Source organism: Nannospalax galili, unplaced genomic scaffold (genome assembly GCF_000622305.1).
Source record: "Nannospalax galili isolate Female #2095 unplaced genomic scaffold, S.galili_v1.0 scaffold1157, whole genome shotgun sequence".
NCBI classification, from domain to species: domain Eukaryota; kingdom Metazoa; phylum Chordata; class Mammalia; order Rodentia; family Spalacidae; genus Nannospalax; species Nannospalax galili.
Genome location: NW_008340118.1, coordinates 636,388 through 656,362, shown reverse-complemented (window position 1 = coordinate 656,362; position 19,975 = coordinate 636,388). Strand labels below are relative to the sequence as shown.

Here is a 19,975-nt window from a genome sequence, read left to right as displayed (position 1 = left end):
ATCTATCTATCTATCTATCTATCTATCTATCTATCTATCATCTATCATCACACACACGAGAGAGAGAGAGAGAGAGAGAGAGAGAGAGAGAAAGACTTTTTCGTGCACATAAAGATTACTGAACAATTTATAAAAAGTTGCACACCAGGCTGTGTCCCTCTGCACCTGTGGTGCACTGATCAGTGTTTCCAGTGGCCTCCAGAAGTGCATGCAGGTGACAGACCTCCACCCAGGCTGGCAGAGGTAAATCAGTATTTGCATTTTCTGAACACTGGTCAATATAATCTCTCTCTCTTATGGAAAATAATCACCTGCTCTAACCCTAAGCCTTGGCTCGCATACACCTGGAGCTGTCTCCCTGAAGGAGCTTTTGTTCTCTCTAGTGTGCTAAGATGTTTAGCGTCTCTATATTCCATTCATGCATCTACTGCCCTACACTGCTGCTTATATGCCATTCAAAAAGCATGTATTTGTATCCTCTTGACTAGACAGGAAGTGAGTTGAAGGCACAGAATGACACACTCTTTGAACAGCTCCTCTGCTGCTGAGGACAGTGCATTATAAGAACCCAAATCCACGGTTCTCTTGACATCATCTGGGTCTTGCAGTGTCAAAAAGCCTAACCATGGGAACCCTACTCCTACCAGATCAGCCCCCATGCATGGGAGGCTCACCTCTCTGCTGCCTCCTCCGTCAGCAACAGCAGCTGGACTGTTACCCAACAGGCTTCTTTTCTCCACCAGCCTCAATGCATCCACAAAACCAACCACACATTCTCAGCCCCTGTCCCCTACCACCTCATCCTTCTCAGCCCAGAACTGCCCTCTGCTGCCCCTGCTCCGGGGTGCTCCATGGGGCCCATGCAGCTGGAGAGGTCCACCTCTACCAGGCAAGCACATGTCACTAACAAGCTGGTGGCACTCTTGCTCTGGTCATGGTCTTAAATTGCTCCCTCACTGATGGGATAAAGAGAGGTGAGTAGAACAGCAGGCAAAGGGAGCTCCAATTTGAGCTTGGGAGAAGGACTGTGGGCCATGGACCGTGGGCCATGGCTATGGGCTGTATGCTGTGAGATCTTGCCTATGGGCTACGGCTATAGGCTGTGGGCTGTGGCTATGATTATGGGATGTGGTGATGGCTCTGGGCTGTGAGATCTGGACTGTGGGCTGTGGCTATGACTATGGGATGTGACTATGGCTCTAGGCTGTGAGATCTCGGCTGCAGGCTGTGGCTATGGCTGTGGCTTTGGACTGTGGGGTGTGAGATCTGGGCTGTGGGCTGTGGCTATGGCTGTGACTGTGGCTCTGGGCTGTGGCTTTGGGCTGTGGGCTGTGGGATCTGGGCTGTGGCTGTGACTGTGGCTCTGGGCTGTGGCTTTGGGCTGTGGGCTGTGGGATCTGGGCTGTGGCTGTGACTGTGGCTCTGGGCTGTGGCTGTGGGATCTGGGCTGTGGCTGTGGCTCACATCATTATTAGCTCCTGTGTTTAGTGCTTACACCTTGCTTAGAGGACAGACAGGCAAGAGGATGGAAACCAGCGGTTCCTCTGCATGTCTAACCCCCCGTCATTGGGACACAGTGGCGAGTGGCATTTTGTGTGAATCTGAGCAATCCAGTGTAACGGGTGGTGTTGGGGCCGACTGTCATGCCGCACAGTCGGAGCCACCTGCTTCTTCTTCGTTGCTCTTTTCCCCACATGGCTCTCTGGGGTGGAACAGATGCAGAAGACGGCTATGAATGCAATATGCCTCTCCTCTGAGAGGCATAGTGGAAACTTCTCTCACTTTGCCTCTCTGCAAACTGGAAACTTTAGACCACTAGTTTAAATACCCAAGACAAGTTTCTATGTTTGTCACCAAGAGGACGTGCCTAGTGCCCTCCTCCGGGAGCAGCTCCTGAAACCAACATTTGCTCAAGTTCTAAGTGAAGGCTGTGGTGATGTGTCTCAATGAGCCAGCCCTTTCCCGGGACCCTCACCTTTCAAGGTGGCCTTCTTCAGGACCTTCATGGCGTAGAGCTGGCCAGCGTCCGATCCTGTGACCTTCCTCACCAGGAACACCTGAGAAGTGGAAAACGGAGCTGTGTGTGATGATTAGCTTAACTGTCAACTGGACAGGATCTAGAATCACCTGGGAAGAAGTCTCATTGAAGGACTGTCTACACTGGGACTGGGTTGGCTGGGACAAGTCTGTGGGGGATTGTCTTAGGTTAGTGTCCTAGTTTGTTCTTCATTGCTGTGACAAAACACTCTGACCAGTACCAACTTGGGGAGGAAAGGGTTTATTTGTCTTACAACTCCCAGGTCACAGGTCATAAGGGAGCCCAAGGTAGGAACTCAGGGCAGGAACCTGGAGGCAGGAGCTGGAGCACAGGCCATGGAGGAATGCTGGTTACAGGCTTGCTCCTCTGGCCCCTGCTCAGCCTGCTTTCTTATGCAACACAGGCCCATCTGCCCAGGGGTGGCACCACCCACAGTGGGCTGGGTCCTCCCACATCACTCATCAAGAAGATGCCCCTCAGACAGGGCCACAGGCCAGTCCAATAGAGGCAATTTCCCGATTGAGACTCCCCCATCCCAGGTGTGTCAAGTTGACAAGGGGTCAATTGTGCTGGATAGCTTTCGTGTCAACTTGACACACTAACATATCACTATTGAACCATAAGGTTTCCAATTCTTGTCCCCAAACTATGATGTTAACATTAATATCACAACATAAGACAGTACAACCTTAAAAACCCCACAGTCCTTAAAAAATCCAAACACTTAAAAGTCCATAGTCTCTTTTAAAAGTCTCAACTGTGGGTGGGCTTCTGTAAAATCCAAAACAAGTACTGTCTTATTTCAAAGGGAAGAATCGGGCACACCTAAGCAAAACCAAAGTCCAGCAAAGTAGCTCAAGGCTGGACATCTGGGATTCACTCTCGATCTTCTGGCTCCAAAGGGCTCTGGCAGCTCCACTGCTCTGACTCTGCCGTCCACAGCACACTCAGCTCATCTCGCAGACCCAGGCCAGCTCCATTCTACCCCTGCCGCTGTCCTTGGTGGTCGTCCCATGGTCCCGGCATCTCCAAAAAGCTGGGGTCGCCACTGAAACTGAGGCTACACCTTCACCAATGGCCTCTTCTTGCCTCTTGGGGTGCAAAGCCTCAGTTTCTCTCCATGACCCCTTCAATACTGGGGTCTTCACTGCAACTGAAGCTGCACTTTCACCTATGGCCTTTCCCGGCCTCTCAGAGTGCCAAGCTTCAGCTGCTCTCTGTGACCCCTTCACGCTTTCAACACCAGAACCATGCAGGAGACTCTTACACATTACCAAGTCCTGCTTCCAGCTTGAAATAGAGGTGCGGGTCCCCTCTGTGTGCTGACCCTGAGGAAATACCTCCCAGAAGATTCCACCACAGTGATGCTGGTCTCTTGTTACTTAGAGCTGATTTTTCAGCCCCAGCTAACCAGCATCAATTGTCCCAGGAAAGCAAAGGTTTTGCTTCAGGTTCTGGTCTCTTCTTAATCACAGCTGATTCTTCAGCCCCAGCCGACCAGAACCCAAATCTCACGCAAACAGCCCTGATGGTCTCCGTTTCCCTTTGAAGCTTCACAAGCCAGGCCTCCATCGTCTACAGCTCTTTCAGCATAACTGTTCCAAGCTCCACTGCAACCAACTCTGAGCACGCAATGGCTTTTCCAGCCCTCAGTTCCAAACACTTCCACAGTCCTCCCCAAAACACCAAGGTCAGGTCTGTCACAGCAATATCCCACTCTCTGGTACCAATTTCTGTCTTAGTTTGTTCTTCATTGCTGTGACAAAACACTCTGACCACTACCAACTTGGGGAGGAAAGGGTTTATTTGTCTTACATCTCCCAGATCACAGTTCATCAGGGAGTCCAAGGTAGGAACTCAGGGCAGGAACCTGGAGGCAGGAGCTGGAGCACAAGCCATGGAGGAATGCTGCTTACAGGCTTGCTCCTCTGGCCCCTGCTCAGCCTGCTTTCTTATGCAACACAGGCCCATCTGCCCAGGGGTGGCACCACCCACAGTGGGCTGGGCCCTCCCACATCACTCATCAAGAAGATGCCCCTCAGACAGGGCCACAGGCCAGTCCAATAGAGGCAATTTCCCGATTGAGACTCCCTCAACCCAGGTGTGTCAAGTTGACACTAAAGCTATCCAGCACAGTTAGTTAATGTTTGAAGCCTCAGCACAGTTCTTCAGGCGGGACGTGCTGAACTGTGTGAGAGGGGAGAGGTCGATCTGAGTGCAAGCTAGCAAGTGGTGAACAGGCATGCCTTCCTCTCTCTGCCCTGACTGTGGCTATGGTGTGACCAGCCACCTCCTGCCTCTGTGACTGCCCTGCAGTGATGCACTGTAACCTAGAACCATGAGCTAGAAGGAACCATTTCTCCCCTAAGCTGCTTCCTCAAAGGGTATTTTATCACAGCAACAGAAATGAAGCTAGGTCATTGTCTTTAATGATCTGACAAGGACGTGCCCGTCACTGCTGCACTGTGGGGAATTTAAGCCTTCTACAGCATCTGGGTCCCCAGAAGCTTCATCCACCTGCTGCATCTCCATGGTGGGCATCATCCTGCACCTGGTTTGGTGCCACTAACTTTGTATTGATTCCAAAAGGGGGGCCAACCTCCACCCTTATTGAAGAAAAACAAACCGTACTGGAGAATTGTAAGGGAAGTCCATGAGGGGCGCTCTAGCCGTATAGAGCAGGAGCTACCTGTTTGTCAAGACACCAGCTTCTCTTAATTGAACTTTCTTCACCAAAATTTTAGTAGCGGCAACCTGAGTCAAGAGACAGTTTCTCACTGGCCCTTAAGCACACATGTATGGATATTTAACATTTTCTGAAACACTTTTTGATGTGTATCATGGAATTAATCAATGAAATAAAAGATAATTGCAATAGGCTGAGTTTAAGGAGATAGTAAGCTTTGAACCAAATTAGTGAAGAAAAATGCTGAGTATTTCTTATTAAAAGGTTCCCCACAAATGAATAAAATACTGATTTTCTAAAAAGTACTTTCTAACTGATGCAAACCCTGCTGGGTGACAGAGACTAGAGCAATACCCTGGGCTGTGATACACTTGTCAGCAGAGGTGGCTGCCCTCACGTGTGATCTGTTGTGTTCCTCTTTCCCAAACACTGCCTCACCACCCTGGAAAGCCCATGGACCTGACCTTCTGTGTGTGCTTCCGGGTACTGCAGGCCCATGCAAACTCTAAGGCCCCACACTGGTCAAGAACATAGAGCTATTGTGTGCCTGCACCTGGAATATGAATCACAGGAGGGCTGCAGCCCTTCCCAGTCACATAAGAGCATGGCAGCTAAGTCCTCATTCTCTATCACCCAGACAGTGGAGGCAGTGACACCGTGGGGACCGAGGAGTCCACTCAGAATATTCTGGTCGCACCTCCCTGTTGTGGTGACTGTACACCAGTGTGCAAGGGCAGAGCTGCACCCATGGCTGTGTCACTGAGTCACCATGAGGAGGACAGTACCCTGCTCAAGCCCTTGTAAGACTCTGCTGGCAGAAAGATGAACCCTTCCATTCTGTCACGTTATAGGTGACACAGGAGCCTCCAGGTGAAGATCCACATAAGGAAAAACAGCTGTAAATCCCCTACAGGAAGAAGCCTGGGGAAAGGAAGCAGAGCGCAGGGCGGGGTGGCTTTGGAAGCTCCAGTCTGGTGCATCCAGGACCACCTGACCCTTCTCCTCTTTCCCATGCCCAAAGATATAAGTTGGTATGGTGTGACCATGTCCCCAAAGTTCCTTGCTGGAGTCCTAATCTCCACACAGCAGTGCTGGGGGGTGGGGAGGGCTGAAGGGGCATTAGGTCAGGGTTTCGCCCTCTGGAGTGGATTAAGACTGCTGGTACTCTCCGGAGTGGTTTTTATCACAAAGCAAGTTCTTTCCCACATCCTGTGCCATGTTAGGATACAGCAGGAAGGGCTTCACAGATGCCAGCAGCACTGTGAACTTCCTGGCCTCCAGAACCAGGAGCCAAATAAACTTCTCTTTAGAAGCTGCTCAAGCTTTAGTCTTTGCAAACTCAGTTACAGCAAAAGAGAATGGGTTGAGACAGAAGGCATGGCATGATCCAGGAGCAGTGGCCACCCATCCTGCTGACATCCAAGCTGAAACAGCCACACTCACTGGGCAGCGCCAACTACGGTTTATTTGAAATGATGCTAATTTCTGAACAGATATTACATAAATACAAATTACAAAATCTCTTCAATTTTATTTTTAATGTTTTATTATTTTTATTCTACATGTATGAGTGTGTCTGCATGTGTTTAAGTGCAATGCCCACGGAGGGCAGAAGAAGGCATCGGATCCCCTGGAACTGGAGTTACAGACAGTTATTAGCCACCATGTGGGTACTGAGAATTGAACCCAGGGCCTCTACAAGAGCAATTAGTCCTCTTAACTGCTAAGCCATCTCTCCGACCCCACTTTTAAATTCTATTGAGACAAAGTCTTGTCCTATAGCCTAGGCTGGCCTGGAACTCAGTGTGTAGCCCAAGGTAGTCTCGAACCCATGGTATTCTTCTTGCATTAGCATCTGAACACTGAACACTTTTTCCTTACCATATTCCAGACTTTACTGATGAGACCACTGATGACACTGGCTAGTGCTCACACCTGTCTTTTCCAATTGGATTTCTGCGTCTGCTTTTTAAAGGAACATAAACACTTCATTCCATTGATATTAACGGTGTTGATGTGCTGCCACTAAGTGCCCAGAATCAGAGACACTGCAGCAGTTCTCCCTGTGGTGAGCGGAGGGCCCGGCGGGGGTCACCCAGCACCGTGAGAGAAGGGGCACGCAACTTCAGTTCAAATAGAGCACTGAGCGTCTCGGCTCGGCAGTGGGGCCGACACTCGGGCACAGCCGCCTGGCGCACGTCCCTTCCAAGCATGGCCTGCCCTGGGGACCGTGGTGTCCAGGCTCAGCCCAGAACCTTCCTCAGTGTAGAAATAAGCTGCTCTGCATCTGTAGGTGAGGACACAGTGTATCTGTCTTCAGAGAGGAACAAAAGTGTGGACTAATCAGGCCAGGGCTGGCTCCCCAGTCTGCCACTCATACTGCTCTTAGGAAAAACTCCTAACAGAAAATCTGTCTGGTCAATGCAGCGTGCATTTGTAACTCCTTCGCTGCTGATGCAGGTCCCAGGGCGGTCTAAGCTGAGCTTCCACAATGGCCCTGACTCTTCCAAGGCCCATTCAGTTCAGCCCTCTGAGGAGACTCGAACTTCACTTCCTGGACAGTGCCAGGGCAAGGAGGAGCCACGCTGGCCAGGCAGGGATCCCCAAGGGACCTCACTGCAGCCTACATGTCCACTGTCTCCTCATCCACTCTCCCCTGACTGCCACCCTCCCAGCTACATTCCTTGGTTCCACCCATCTACATAAGGTTAGAAACTGAGGGGCGGGGGTGTGTGACATGCCACCGGTGTTATGTCAAGACAGCTCAGCCACACTTTTATTTCAAAGCAATGTTTTTAAAAAAGCGAAGTTAGAATGGAAAGTTTGCAGGAAGACCGTGGGAAAGCCTTTTCTCCTGTTGTTTTAAAGGCAGGATCTCATGTAGCCCAGGCTGGTCTTGAACTCAATATGTTGCTGAGAATAACCCTGAACTTCTGATCTTCCAGCGTCTATCTCCCAAGAGCTTTGTGAATGCAAGGCAAGTACTCTACCAACTGAGCTACGTGCTCAGACCCTCTCCCTAAGTTTTAATACCCTCTTTCCCAAGCAAGATGTGTTCAGGGCAGTTCTTATGCAGGTAGACTGCTGACTAGACATCTGAACTTTGGTTATACTTCTGTGGAGCTGAGGACGTTTCCTGCCTTCCTGGCCCCAGGCACGCAGGTGGAGCTGCAGCAGCCACAACATAACAAGAGTCACAGCACAGAGTCAAGCAGCCCAGAGGAGCACTTCTGCCCAGCATGTCCTGTCCTGGGACAGGCCATTCTGCTGACACTGACACAGGCCTGCGCAGGAGGCTTCCCTCTCATGAGAAGCACGTGGGCAATGCCTCTGGAAGGCAGGAAGGGAGAGGACGCTTGTCTATTTTTAAATCTTGGCTCTTAGAGGAAGAGTTAGCTCCTCCCATTCCCCTCCACTTCTCATTAATGTCAAGCCATTCAACTCCAACCTCCGATCGGCTCTGTCTTCTGTTTTCTGAAATGGCTGTGTACATCATGAGAGACTGAGATCTCTTTTTCACTACTTCATAAACCACAGGAACCCTATTAAAAGCCATTTTGTAAACCCAAACGACAATATGGCAATACACATCAGTGTAAACAGATTCCTTGTTACATTAACATGTGGGAAAAAAAGAAGGAAAGCATTCTACCTCATAAACACAACAAAGGTAAGTTTAGCAAATAATCATATCAATGTGGTGTGTAAGAAATTCCAGAACTGTTGGCTGAGGATGTCAATGAGCGACTCCCCCAAACCTCAGCTGCGGGTGTCAGTGAGACTCCTGAAACCTCAGCTGAGGGTGTCTGAAGGTGATTACCCCAGGCTTTGGCATAATACCAATCGTGAATAAGATTGGACCAGGCCAAACTTCTTCTTGGCACGCTCATGTGAAGATTAGCAAGATTTGGCAAATGTCCACGTGTGGCACAAAAAGAGCTATTTTAAAGGGACAGGACGGTTCCGTTCACTCCAGGAAGTGCTGGCTTCGTGGTGCGCTTCAGGTCATATATTCCAGCAGTCGGGCTGTCAGCATCTGCCCATCCAGCTGCTAGTGCCAAGGACACAGAGCATGAGGACTGTGCTGGAGCCAGCCCATCACCTTAACTAAGAGCACCAGAGATGCCACTGCTCATGGTGGGGCCTGAGTACAGAGACATCGCTTCTCACCTCCTGAATCAGGTATGAAAGGAATCAGGTGTTACTACAGCTTCATTAGAGAGGAGAGAAAGGAAGGGAGCAGTTTCCACACATGAACCCTTCTAGGGCAACTGCCAGCTGGGATCCAAGACTTACTCAATCCACAGCACAGCTATGCAAAGGAAGCCACGTTGCTTCATTTTCTAGGTGAGGAAACTGAGGTGTCCAAGGGAAAGCTGCTGTGCACTGACCCAGTGAGGAGAAGAGGAGGCTACAAGGCTACTTCCTGGTTCCTGAGTGACAGCTATGTGGGCCAACCCAGAGAATGCCGGGTTTTTTCTTTTTTCTGTTCCTTCTTCTTATTCTCTTGTCTCTCCCTTTCTTTTGAAAAGGGCTTTTGAGGTGTAGTCTTTAAGACTCACTGGCTTGAATTCAGTAGACTGGCTCATCTAGTGACGAACCCCAAGCTGGGATGACACTGAAAGAGGAAGGAGTGTGGGCATTCTGGTTCTGCAAGGCTCTGGGTCACAGGGTTCCAACTGGGCCAAGGTATTCACAGTTCTGACAAGCACAGGTTTACCTAACATGGGCAGTGCCATGCGAGGCCCACCTGAACTCTACCAGGCCTGGCCAGGGCTTCCTCTCATTCAGTTAGACTCACCAGGACCAATCCTTTAACTCACCTTTCCATAGGATCCTTGTCCTAAAACCTTCAGCAGCTCGAACTGGGAAGGGTCTGCCTTCTCAAAGCCTTCTTTCACATGGTGGCTAATGTCGATCTCTTTCACGATGCCTTCTTCCTGCAAGAGAGAAGCAACACGTGGTGAGGACAGCGAGCCAGGGCCCCCGAGATCCACCGCCACCCTCCCCTGAAGCTGGGAATTTGGCTACACTTTGGGCTTCCAGCACGGGGGACTGAGGTTGTCATGTGTACCCATAACTGCTGGCACAGGACCTTTGAGTTATGGTCTTCTGTCCAGAGATTTCTGTCATTGGTTCCTACCAGTACACCAGGGAAATCTTAGCCGCATCTCCATGAAACCCATAATGTACTTAGTGTGGGAAACAGCCTCCAGAGGGCATCTGGCTTTGGTGCCTGCACCTCTGGGCATTGAAGGCCCAGACAGGCTCCTACATGGGGGAAATTGTAGACAATTTCTTCTCTAACTCACTCCCTGGTGGTTTTGACACAGATAATGTACATAACACTGCAAAAGAGTCCATCTCTACAAAACCCTCATAGCAATCACTAAGATGTGATGTCCTCCACAGGCTTTCCGTCCTGAAGTCACATGCCATCCTGTTTCCCTGGGATGCAGGCTCTGCCCCACCACCAACCCTGTCTAGAAGTGGGGCAGCTAGAAAGCAGGTGTCATCCTGACACTAGAAGGAGATGCTAAGTGACATCGGAAGGGGCAGGCTAGGAAGTCATCCCGAAATGGCCAGTAGGAAGCATGCACGCCTCCCTACAACTCATCTCTTCCTCAAAACTCTTCCCAATACTTGAGTTACACAACTGGAGGCTAGACTTGGGCCTCCACTGAAGAACTGACACCAGAACCAAGCACTTCTACAACTCAGCCCAAGATCAAATGCCAACGAAGCCGTAGTTGCTTCACTTATACGCCACAGTACGTTGTAGGAAGCGCTAGACTTGGGCCTCCACTGAAGAACTGACACCAGAACCAAGCACTTCTAGAACTCAGCCCAAGATCAAATGCCAACGAAGCTGTAGTTGCTTCACTTATACGCCACAGTACGTTGTAGGAAGTGAGTGGCCAGTGCTTCGGACACTTACGGGGAACATGCAGATTTCTGCAGCTTCGGGGATTGTTTACTCTGTGAACATTTTTTTACTTATAAATGCAAATAATGACCCAGAGGTCTCGGCCTAGGTTGTATGGGGCACAGGTTCCCCAGGGCAAGCCTGGAACGCAGTGCTGTCAGTTCCCTGGCCTGGGAGATGAGAAAAATCAACCCCAAGCTTAGAAGGTGTTACCTGTACCCCAGGCAAAGTCAGCTTCCCCCCAGGTTCTTGCAGTAGCAGACTTGGGCTCTGAGTCTTCCTTGCTGACCTCCCAAATCACTAATGCATTTAGATATTTTTAAGATACCCAGCATGTTCAGCTGTTTTGGCAGGAGCTCTGGTTATCAGTGTAACTGCTAGAAGAGGAAGTTCCTGGGGAAAGAGGCTTCTCTACCTTCTCCAGGAACCCAAAAGCAGCAGCTGCCGTGGGACTTGGAGGCCAGCAGCCAGAAGAGCTCCAGCTCCATCGAAGGCCAATTGCTGATTGCCTGGTGGTCTTGATTGGGTCTTTGCCACCTATAAAGCTTGCTATATTGGCAGGCTTATGCCCCTCACTGTGAAAAACTTAGCAGGCACTATATAAAGGAAAAGCACACAGATTGTGCACCTCCTTCTTTCGAATAAGCCGAGTGCTCTGTTCAAAGACATCCCAGGGGAGGAGCCCAAACATAAATCAGATCATGTCATGCCAGGGTCCAGATCAAGGCTCAGTGGCCTGTACTCTGTCCAAAGGCTAGGAGACTTCTGAGAGGTGTGGGCTGAGTCCCAGGGCCTTCTTTTCTCTGCTAAGTCACCCCTTACATGTCTCAGCAAAAGTGTCTGCCCTTGCCAGTGAGTGGACGTGACATGACATCACAGGACCAGCTGCAATGCTAGTCGTTTTCTGGGACCGCATCTCTGCGCAGCCCTCTCTCCTTTCTCCGGGGCTAAATGCAGGCAGAACGGCAGAGTCCAGCAGCAGCTGGAGTGGGAATCAGGCAGGGAGCAAGGAACTGGCTGGATTCCAGGCCAAACAAAGACGGTTTTCTGAAGAGTAAGGCTGCAGGAATCACAGGAGGAAGCCTGGAATCACAGGAGGAAGTCAGGGAGTCACAGGAGGGCAAACAAAGACGGTTTTCTGAAGAGTAAGGCTGCAGGAATCACAGGAGGAAGTCAGGGAGTCACAGGAGGAAGACAGTGGGAGAGACAGGAGGAAGTCATGGGATCATAGAAGGAAGTCATGTAATCACAGGAGGAAGTCATGGGATCACAGGAGGAAGTCATGGGATCACAGGAGGAAGCCAGTGGGAGGGGCAGGAGGCAGTCATGGGATCACAGGAGGAAGTCATGGAATCATAGGAGGAAGCCTGGGGAAGGGGCAGGAGGAAGTCATGGAATCACAGGAGGAAGCCAGGGGAAAGGGTGGGAACAAAAAAGGGGGGTTGGGGACAGTGAGCAAATGATTTGTCAAGACAGCAGAAGATGCTCATCAGCAGGGTGGTAAACACAGGGTAGAGGGTCAGTGACCTGGGGTCTACTTACAGCCCTGGTGATGCTCAGTATGCCACATCCTGATGTTCAACTGAGGGTGGCAGGGTCCCCAGGGGACAGAAAGGGCAATCACAGCACTTAGCCCCCCCCCCCAGCTACCCTGGAGTGTCATCTCTGCCTTCTCCTACAGAAGAAAAGTGATTGGGCGCACAAGAGTAGTCACAGAGGCAGCCATGCCCCCGTAGGACAGTAAGAAGGACTGGACTGGTTGCCCAGGGCTTTCTTCTTCAGAGAGGAGTCTCACAAGGTAGCTCCCAGGTCCCTCAGAGTTCCATCTCAGCTAAATTGTGATTCCTACAATAGGGGTAGTGAAGAGTGGTAGGCGGCAACTGTGAGACCCGGACAAATCCAGCATCCACTTCCTCCCTTCGAAGTTTACTCTTCTCCCTCCCTGCTGACGAGGTCACTAAGGTGAGATCAATCTTCCTGTTGCCCTGTTCTCGGTTTCCTGGTGAAACCTCCACCTTCCTCAGTCTGATCTCTTCGCGCCACTGTCTGCTGGTTCCCCCGCATTATCTTCCCTTCTACCTTCTGGAAGCCTCAGTCTATGGGTAGTTTTATGAATTTACACATGCAAATGGGGCTTCCTGCAAGCTGTGGGGGTGGGGGTGGAGCCCATGTTTTCAGGGCCTCCCTCCCACAGACAATGCCACAGGGTAGAAGTGGGCACACCCACAAACACATGAACCTGCAAGGACTCAGGACCTGTCTTCCACTGGTATGGGTTAAGTCCAGCAAGACCCTTCTCAGTCCATCTAGAAGGCAACATACAGAGCTAAGGAAAATACAAGGGATCCATTCTCCTGCAAGTGTACTGCTGTGTAAGTGCCATGTACCAACTGACTGTGCCATGGGAGCCAGTAAGCAATTAACTTCTTCCCTTGTTTTCTAAATTTCTTCTCTAAAAATGTGAAACTGATCAAGGTGACCAGTTTTCTGTAGAAGAAAACTTGATACCACAAAGCCACGTCCCCAAACGTCTCTGTGGATTCCCAAGGTTGCTAATATGTCCAGCTGCACTTAAGATCAGATAACTTGCTACAAGGGAAAAGGACACAGAAACCAATAGGGGGAAAGTAGTGTTTCTGTATGCAAATAAGTAATAGGTAGAAAAGAAAGATCTGGTGGTTTAAAATCTATGGAGTCTCAGTACTTGGCATGCAAGATCCCTCTGAGCACAGGGACAGAGTATCCAAGCATGGTGCATGTAGAGCCTCAGTCCGAGCAATGAGGACAGCTATGCACACTTTCAGGGGCCAGCATGTTCATAGGAGGAGAAGGATAGGGCGGGTTGGTAACACTCTACCAGAAACCAACAAAAAAGCAGCAACAAAATGTCTTTAAAAGTAAAATTAAGGGGGATTGGAGATACGCCTCAGTGGTTAAATATAATTGCTCTCTTCCAGAGGACCTGAGCTCCATTCCCAGCACCTACTTGAGAAGATCCAAAACCGCCTGTAACTCCAGCTTCTGGGAATCCAACACCTTCTTCTGTCCTCTACAGGAACATACACATATACAGTAATAAAAAATACTATAAGAATGTAACATCAGGGCCTACTGCCAAGCACAGACTTCTGAATCAAGTGAAGCACACTCATTTCACTGAACTGGCTTTCTAGGCAGGAACGGAAGGGAAGGTTCAGCTTTTCTAGCAGTCAGAAGCAACACCAGCCCAGCAGTGGCAGTCAGTTCTACAAGTGACTGCTGGGCTCATATGCCCTCTGAAGGAGGTGGACAGGGAGCAGTGGAAGAGCCCTGCCCTGCACTCTCTGGCCCTGCACTCTCTGGAAGAGCCCTGTCCCACACAGTCTCTCTGGAAGAGCCCTATCCCGCACTGTCTGGAAGAGCCCTGCCCTGCACTCTCTGGCCCTGCACTCTCTGGAAGAGCCCTGTCCCACACAGTCTCTCTGGAAGAGCCCTATCCCGCACTGTCTGGAAGAGCTCTGCCCTGCACTCTTTGGAAAAGCCCTGCTCCGCACTTTGACTTCAGTTATGTTTTCACTTCCTCTAAGTAGACCATCTTTATGGTCTTTGGTGGAGACAGCTATGGGATCAGGAGAGGGTCAGAACAGGCGTGACGCTGCTGCTGCGGGGGCTGCACACAAGCTTTGCTATCCCAATGACTCTCACAGGCAGAATCCAGCTCAAATCAACTGCAGACCTTGGAATGAAGTTCAAGCAATTTCAGGAGCAATGTGTGGTTTTACTCATGTCTGAAACTGATGAAAACTTCTGGACAAAAACCTCACCCAAAGGAGTCAACTAAATAATTCCCTCTGTCCCTTCTTCCCTCCTCCCTCTCTTCCCTCCTCCTCCCTCTCTCCTCCTCATTCCTCTCTTCCTTCCCTCTTCCTCCCCCCTTCTTTTTTCTCTCGCTCTTTCCTTTTCTTTGAAGTCAATTTGGTTATTTCACTTTTTTATTTTTGGTCTTTTTGAGACAGGGTCTCCCTGTCGCCCCAGCTGTCCTGAACTCACAAGCCCAGGCTGGCCTTGATCTCTCAGAGATCCTCCTGCCTCTGCCTCCCGAGTGCTGGGATTAAAGGTGTGCGCCACCACGCCCTGCTATTTCACATTTTTTAAGATTATTAAACACTTTATTAAAGAAATAAAGAGAAAAATTAAAAAAAAATAGATTTAGCTCCCCACACCAACATGGCACAGCTCTCTACCCTTGGTCTGCATAGCTGTCAGGGTTGGGGACCTAGCACAAAAGAAAGACCTGGATAGAACCAGGCTAACTGCTGAAATTCACACAAGCCCAAACTGGTAGACGTCCAGTCACAAGCACAGAGCAAGACTGTCAAGCAGGACTCAAACTAGATCTGTTTACATAGCACAGCATTCCCCCGGACACACACACACACACACACACACACACACACACACACACACACCTCAGAACACAATTATGCATGTGATCAGTATTTCTACTTCCTTGTAAGTACCAAGCACCAAGAACTGGAAGATCCACAGCCAAGGCCACAGCGAATGTGACCAACCAAAACCTCCACGACAGGTGGAGTCCAGCACTGCACGATTGGTCATCATGCCTGTGACCTGCTTGTGAAGAAACATCCTGACCTGGCGGACCTTCCCAAGAGACCCTGGGGTAAGCTGGGCTGAAACGCAGCCTCCATTGCAGTATGCCTAGACTCCCCCTGGGGCAGGTCATGTATTGCATCAATGCCCGTTTACTCTCTGATGTACACTCTCCACCCAGCCAAGTGCCTGGTATACAGCATTTATTTAGCAAGCAGCAGAAATCAGCAGCACTTTGTGAGATGGTTTTAGATGAAAGTGTCATACTCACGTTCTGGCCCCGACAATTCTGAGCTGCCCTGCTCACAGCTTTAGTCTGCAAGTCAGTATGCACATGACCTCAGCATCCTTAGAGACCTTCCGTATCTACTGCATAAGATGAAGTGAACACTGTCCACCACCTCGAGGTCATTATTTGTATCATACATGCACTTTTAAGTTTGAGGAAATTATACTAGAAAAGTTGCTAAAACTCCATCATACTGATGGCATATGCAACACATGCAGGTGCATGGCCACACAATCTGTCCACCACAAACAAGACTTTGGTGGTGGTACAGCTCTGGTCACAGGATGTCAAAAAGTTAATTATTTATACTAAACGGACTGGACGGAAACGCAGTTAGGAACCCCATCCGATGAGGGTGCTAACCCCAGTTGCCGGATGGAAGTGACAGACCAGCACCTCCCATGCCCTGACCTGTGGAAGCAGACTGCTGTCCCTGCAACAGCTGCAGGGCTCTGAGGCACTCCATCAGCTGTGCACTCACCTGCGGCTCTACTGACAGTGGGGGACTGAATGACTTCACTGCCTCAGTGTGTGAACAGAGACAAAAGTAACTGCTAAGCTTTAAACCCTCACAATGGGCTGAGTGTGTACTTGGAGGTATTGAGTGTGCCTAGGCCACTGACTCATGTACATTCAAACTTTTTGGTTCAGCTTCTTAATACAAGACAAGAAAAATGATGCACTTAAACGAATGGCTGACCTTGGTGCTGTCCACAAGGGGCAAACACTCTGGACAGAGTAGGAAGGAACCTCAGGGTTAATCCAGCCAATAGAGTGCTCCCAGTCAAAGCAACAGTCTCCCTTGGAGCATCAGCTGCCAAGAGTCTTCACATCACCATACCTTTGGATTCTCCCACTACCGGAAGACACTATACCTGGACTGCTCTATGTAGACCTGGCAGAAAGCTGAGGCATTTCAGAAAGAAAACCAACCTACGACCACCTGCCTTGAACATTTCCCAATTGTTCTTCTTTCTCAGAACAAGAATAGGGATGAGCTGTGCAGCTCCCCACTGCAATTTGTATTCTTGGCTCTTACCCAGAACTTAGAACATGCAGCTGGGTCAGTCAGCTCGTGGGAACTAATCTATAGCTGAGAACAGCTTTCTCCCCAGCACACGGTCTAGAGCAGGGCTTGGGGTGTGGGTGGAGTATATGGAACACCCTAGCACGATTCTTGAAGTAATTGACACAGGTGATTAAGTTCAACACTCAGCCACTTCTTCCCACAGGGTGGCATGTTTTTCTTATTATATTTTGAACTTTTAAAAGAATGGTTACTCCCAAGTTTCCACTAGACCATGTAAATTTTAACCTCATTTCAGACCTTATAACTAATTCATTCCTAGGCCACTGGCCAGCCTCATAAAGCCATGTGGGACAGTGTGCCTGCCTCCTTGGACCATGAATGCTGGATGTGAAGAAGGCATAAGTGAACTTGGAGCTGCTAGCCTCTTAAAGCCATGTGCTAGTCTCTGTTCCATTTCTCCTCTTCCAGGTTGTAGGTGTGTGTCCTGTCTAGGGGTTATCCAGGAAGGAACACATCACAGCGGAGTCCTACTGGCACCGACTCACTTTTCAAGTGTGTCACCCAAACCCCGAAGTGCTCACATCAGAATATGCAGAATGAGAGAAGCCTTAGGCCAAGTGGGCAAATGCTTTTCTTAGAAGAATTAGTTTATGACGACACTGTTGTGAAGTGCCATGCCTAGAAGTCTCAAATGGAGACTTGGCTACTGAGCTTGTCTTTATGAATAAATTAAGTAAGCATGGTTCCCTATGTGTGACAGAAAATCTAAGCATGAGTGACATCTCGTATCCGGTAAGAGCGAACAGTAGTGATCCTCTACTGGTGCTGAGAGCAGGACACGATGGCATGTGGGCAAAGCACATGGGCTTGTCACCAGGACTGCAAGACCCCAAAGCGACCTGTTTAGACTGAGCTTCGTGCTCAGCTGAGGCCAGTGGGCCCGCAGATACCCTAGACTCCCAGGGTGTGGGGAAGAGGGACTGGACCAGTCCCGATATACTGACCCACACCTGCTGTCAGGCCACAGTGACACCCATGGAGAGAACAGGCTGAGAATCGCTCAGTGCACCTGACGCTGTGGGTCCTGGGACAAGGAGGATCTATTCCTGACTGTCTGGGTTACTGGATTTTGAACATACATTTCAATGTGCCTCAGTGGAAGTAACAGACTTCTACTGTCCAAGAATTATCTTTAGCATTTCCTTCGAGTCTTAACAAGTGTCTTATAATACCACAGATAATAACCCAGCACAATGAAGGCATGCAAACAGGAACATGAGGATTCCATTAGAGTGGCTCTGTTGAAGGAAGTGTAGACACATATAAGCCAAGAAGACTGTTAACACTACTTAGACACACCTGAATCACTCCTGAGAGCCTAGCCCTGGGCCGCTGCTGGGTACCCCAAAGACAGCTCAGCCTGGTGGAAACAGGCATACTACACTTGAGAATTCTGACATTTGTTTTAGTAACTAGTTAGCAGATCTTTGTTGTCCAGCAGATTCTAAACTTACTCAGGGTCAGGGACAGAATCACATTCTTTAATGTGTGTGTATGTGTGTGTGTGTGTGTGTGTGTGTGTGTGTGTGTGTGTCTGTCTGTCTGTCTGTCTGTTGAGAATTTAGCTTGAACTTAGGGCTTCCTGAATGCAAGGGAAATGCTGCACCACTGAGCCACATTCTGTCCTCATCGTGTTCATTTTTTACTCCCTCCACATTTCAGGAAGGAACCCTCAGGCAAGGCTTATCCCAGTGCAGTCAGGAGGCTGGCTGGCCTCAGGAAAATTACCAGTTGGAGGTGGGCAAGAAACTCACATCCCCACTAGCTCTGGCTCTTTTTCTGTGGACCAGATCCCAGATTTGAGCCTGGAAGCGCGGCCGGGGGTGGGGGGGGCACTTGGGATACATCTGGAGAACCACGACACAGGTCTGGTAGCAGACATCAGGCCCTGGTGGGGCAAGCAGGCAGGAGGCTCTGATGAGGCCCGCAGAGCCAAGCAATGGAGTAGCATGAAGGCGAAATGTAAGCACCATAGGAGCCCGGGGTTCTCCAACTCAGGAAGCACTTTCCTTTATGGCTCAGTCCCACCCTGCCCCGCCCTCACTATAGACAAATGGCAGGTAGAGACACTGGACATTACAGGGTGGGTAGGGGTGTTTGTCCAGTAACCACAAGAAGGCATGCTAGTGTGTCAAGGGGACAACTCAAGGGGACAACACATGACCACAGTATTTTACCACAAGTATGACAGAAAAGGACTATGTGCCAGGTCTTAGACTTGGGATCACAGCAAAGCCTTCCTAGGATCCAGCCCAGAAACACTTGGCAGGGGGCACAGGAGAACGGACCTCTCTGCCCCCCTTTCCCTCACATTCACCTTCTCCTGGCTTTTCCTGGAAAAGCCGTAGACCCACATCTTCTGTGGGACCCTTTTCCTGCAGGGTTGTTTCTTCTGTATGGCATGGACTGCCCCACCCCTGCACATCTATGTCTCTGGACTCTCAGGACTTCCACCCTCAGCCCCTGGTGCTCTCTCCCATCCGCCCTAGTCAGCTGGCTGCCTGGTCAGGAGGCGTGGCCCTCAGCCCTCATGCTTGCCTATACAGAACTGACTCCATCTAGAAATCAAGATCCCAGCCCAAGCTGTGGTCCTGTGGGCTTGCTATCTGATAAAGGGTGGTATCACCAGTTATGAAAACTTCAAATCACTGTAAATGTTTTAATGATGCTATTTGGCTTGGCTTTTATAGGCTGGACGTCTAGAATTTTTAAACATAACTATGCTATTTTAATACTTATAATATCTCTTATAGCACTGTTTCCATGAAGTATCTGCCACCCAACTGACACATGCACTTTACCCACTTGTGAATTATGAGGTGGAAATGTGCACGTGGAGAGGGAGAGATCATCACTTTCTAGGTTGAACCTGAAGGACGAACTTTGGGCTGTGAGTGCCTAACCCCTGGTGACCTGCTTGCTGACCAACCCAGGCTACAGAAACTTTCAGTGAGCTGTGAGCCGTAAGCCTTGAGCCATGAGCCATGAGCCATGCTCCAGGCTCTGCTGCTTGCTTTTCTCCAAGGCCAGTGACAGACTCAGAGATGTGGACTACCAGGGTCAGGGAGATGGCTCATTGGACAAAGTGCTCGCTATATGAGCCCAAGGACCTGAGTTCAGATGCCTAGCACCCACGGAAAGACAAGTACAGTGTTATGTGCCTGTAACACCAGCATGGGAGGGGGCTCAAAGACAGGTCAGATCCCAGAGGGTCACTGGCCAGCCAGTCTAGCTGAAATAGCAAGCTCCAGGTTCAATGAGAGTGCCTGTCCCCCAAAATAAAAAGAATAAAAGCCTGGCTTGGTGGCACTCTCCTTTAATCCCAATACTTGGGAAGCAGAGGCAGGTGGATC

At 49.8% G+C, this 19,975-nt stretch overlaps 1 protein-coding gene across 2 annotated transcripts in view; it reads right to left on the bottom strand.

Moving 5' to 3' along the window:
- The window catches only part of Rps6ka2 (ribosomal protein S6 kinase A2), a 154,422-nt gene that overhangs the window by 77,893 nt on the left and 56,554 nt on the right, over positions 1-19,975 (bottom strand). For both annotated transcript variants that reach the window (XM_029564520.1, XM_029564521.1), the window contains exons 3-4: positions 9,548-9,664; positions 1,976-2,057 (exon numbers count right to left, since the gene is read on the bottom strand). In XM_029564520.1, coding sequence (XP_029420380.1) covers positions 1,976-2,057; positions 9,548-9,664 — 199 coding nt within the window. The remainder of the gene's footprint in view (positions 1-1,975; positions 2,058-9,547; positions 9,665-19,975) is intronic.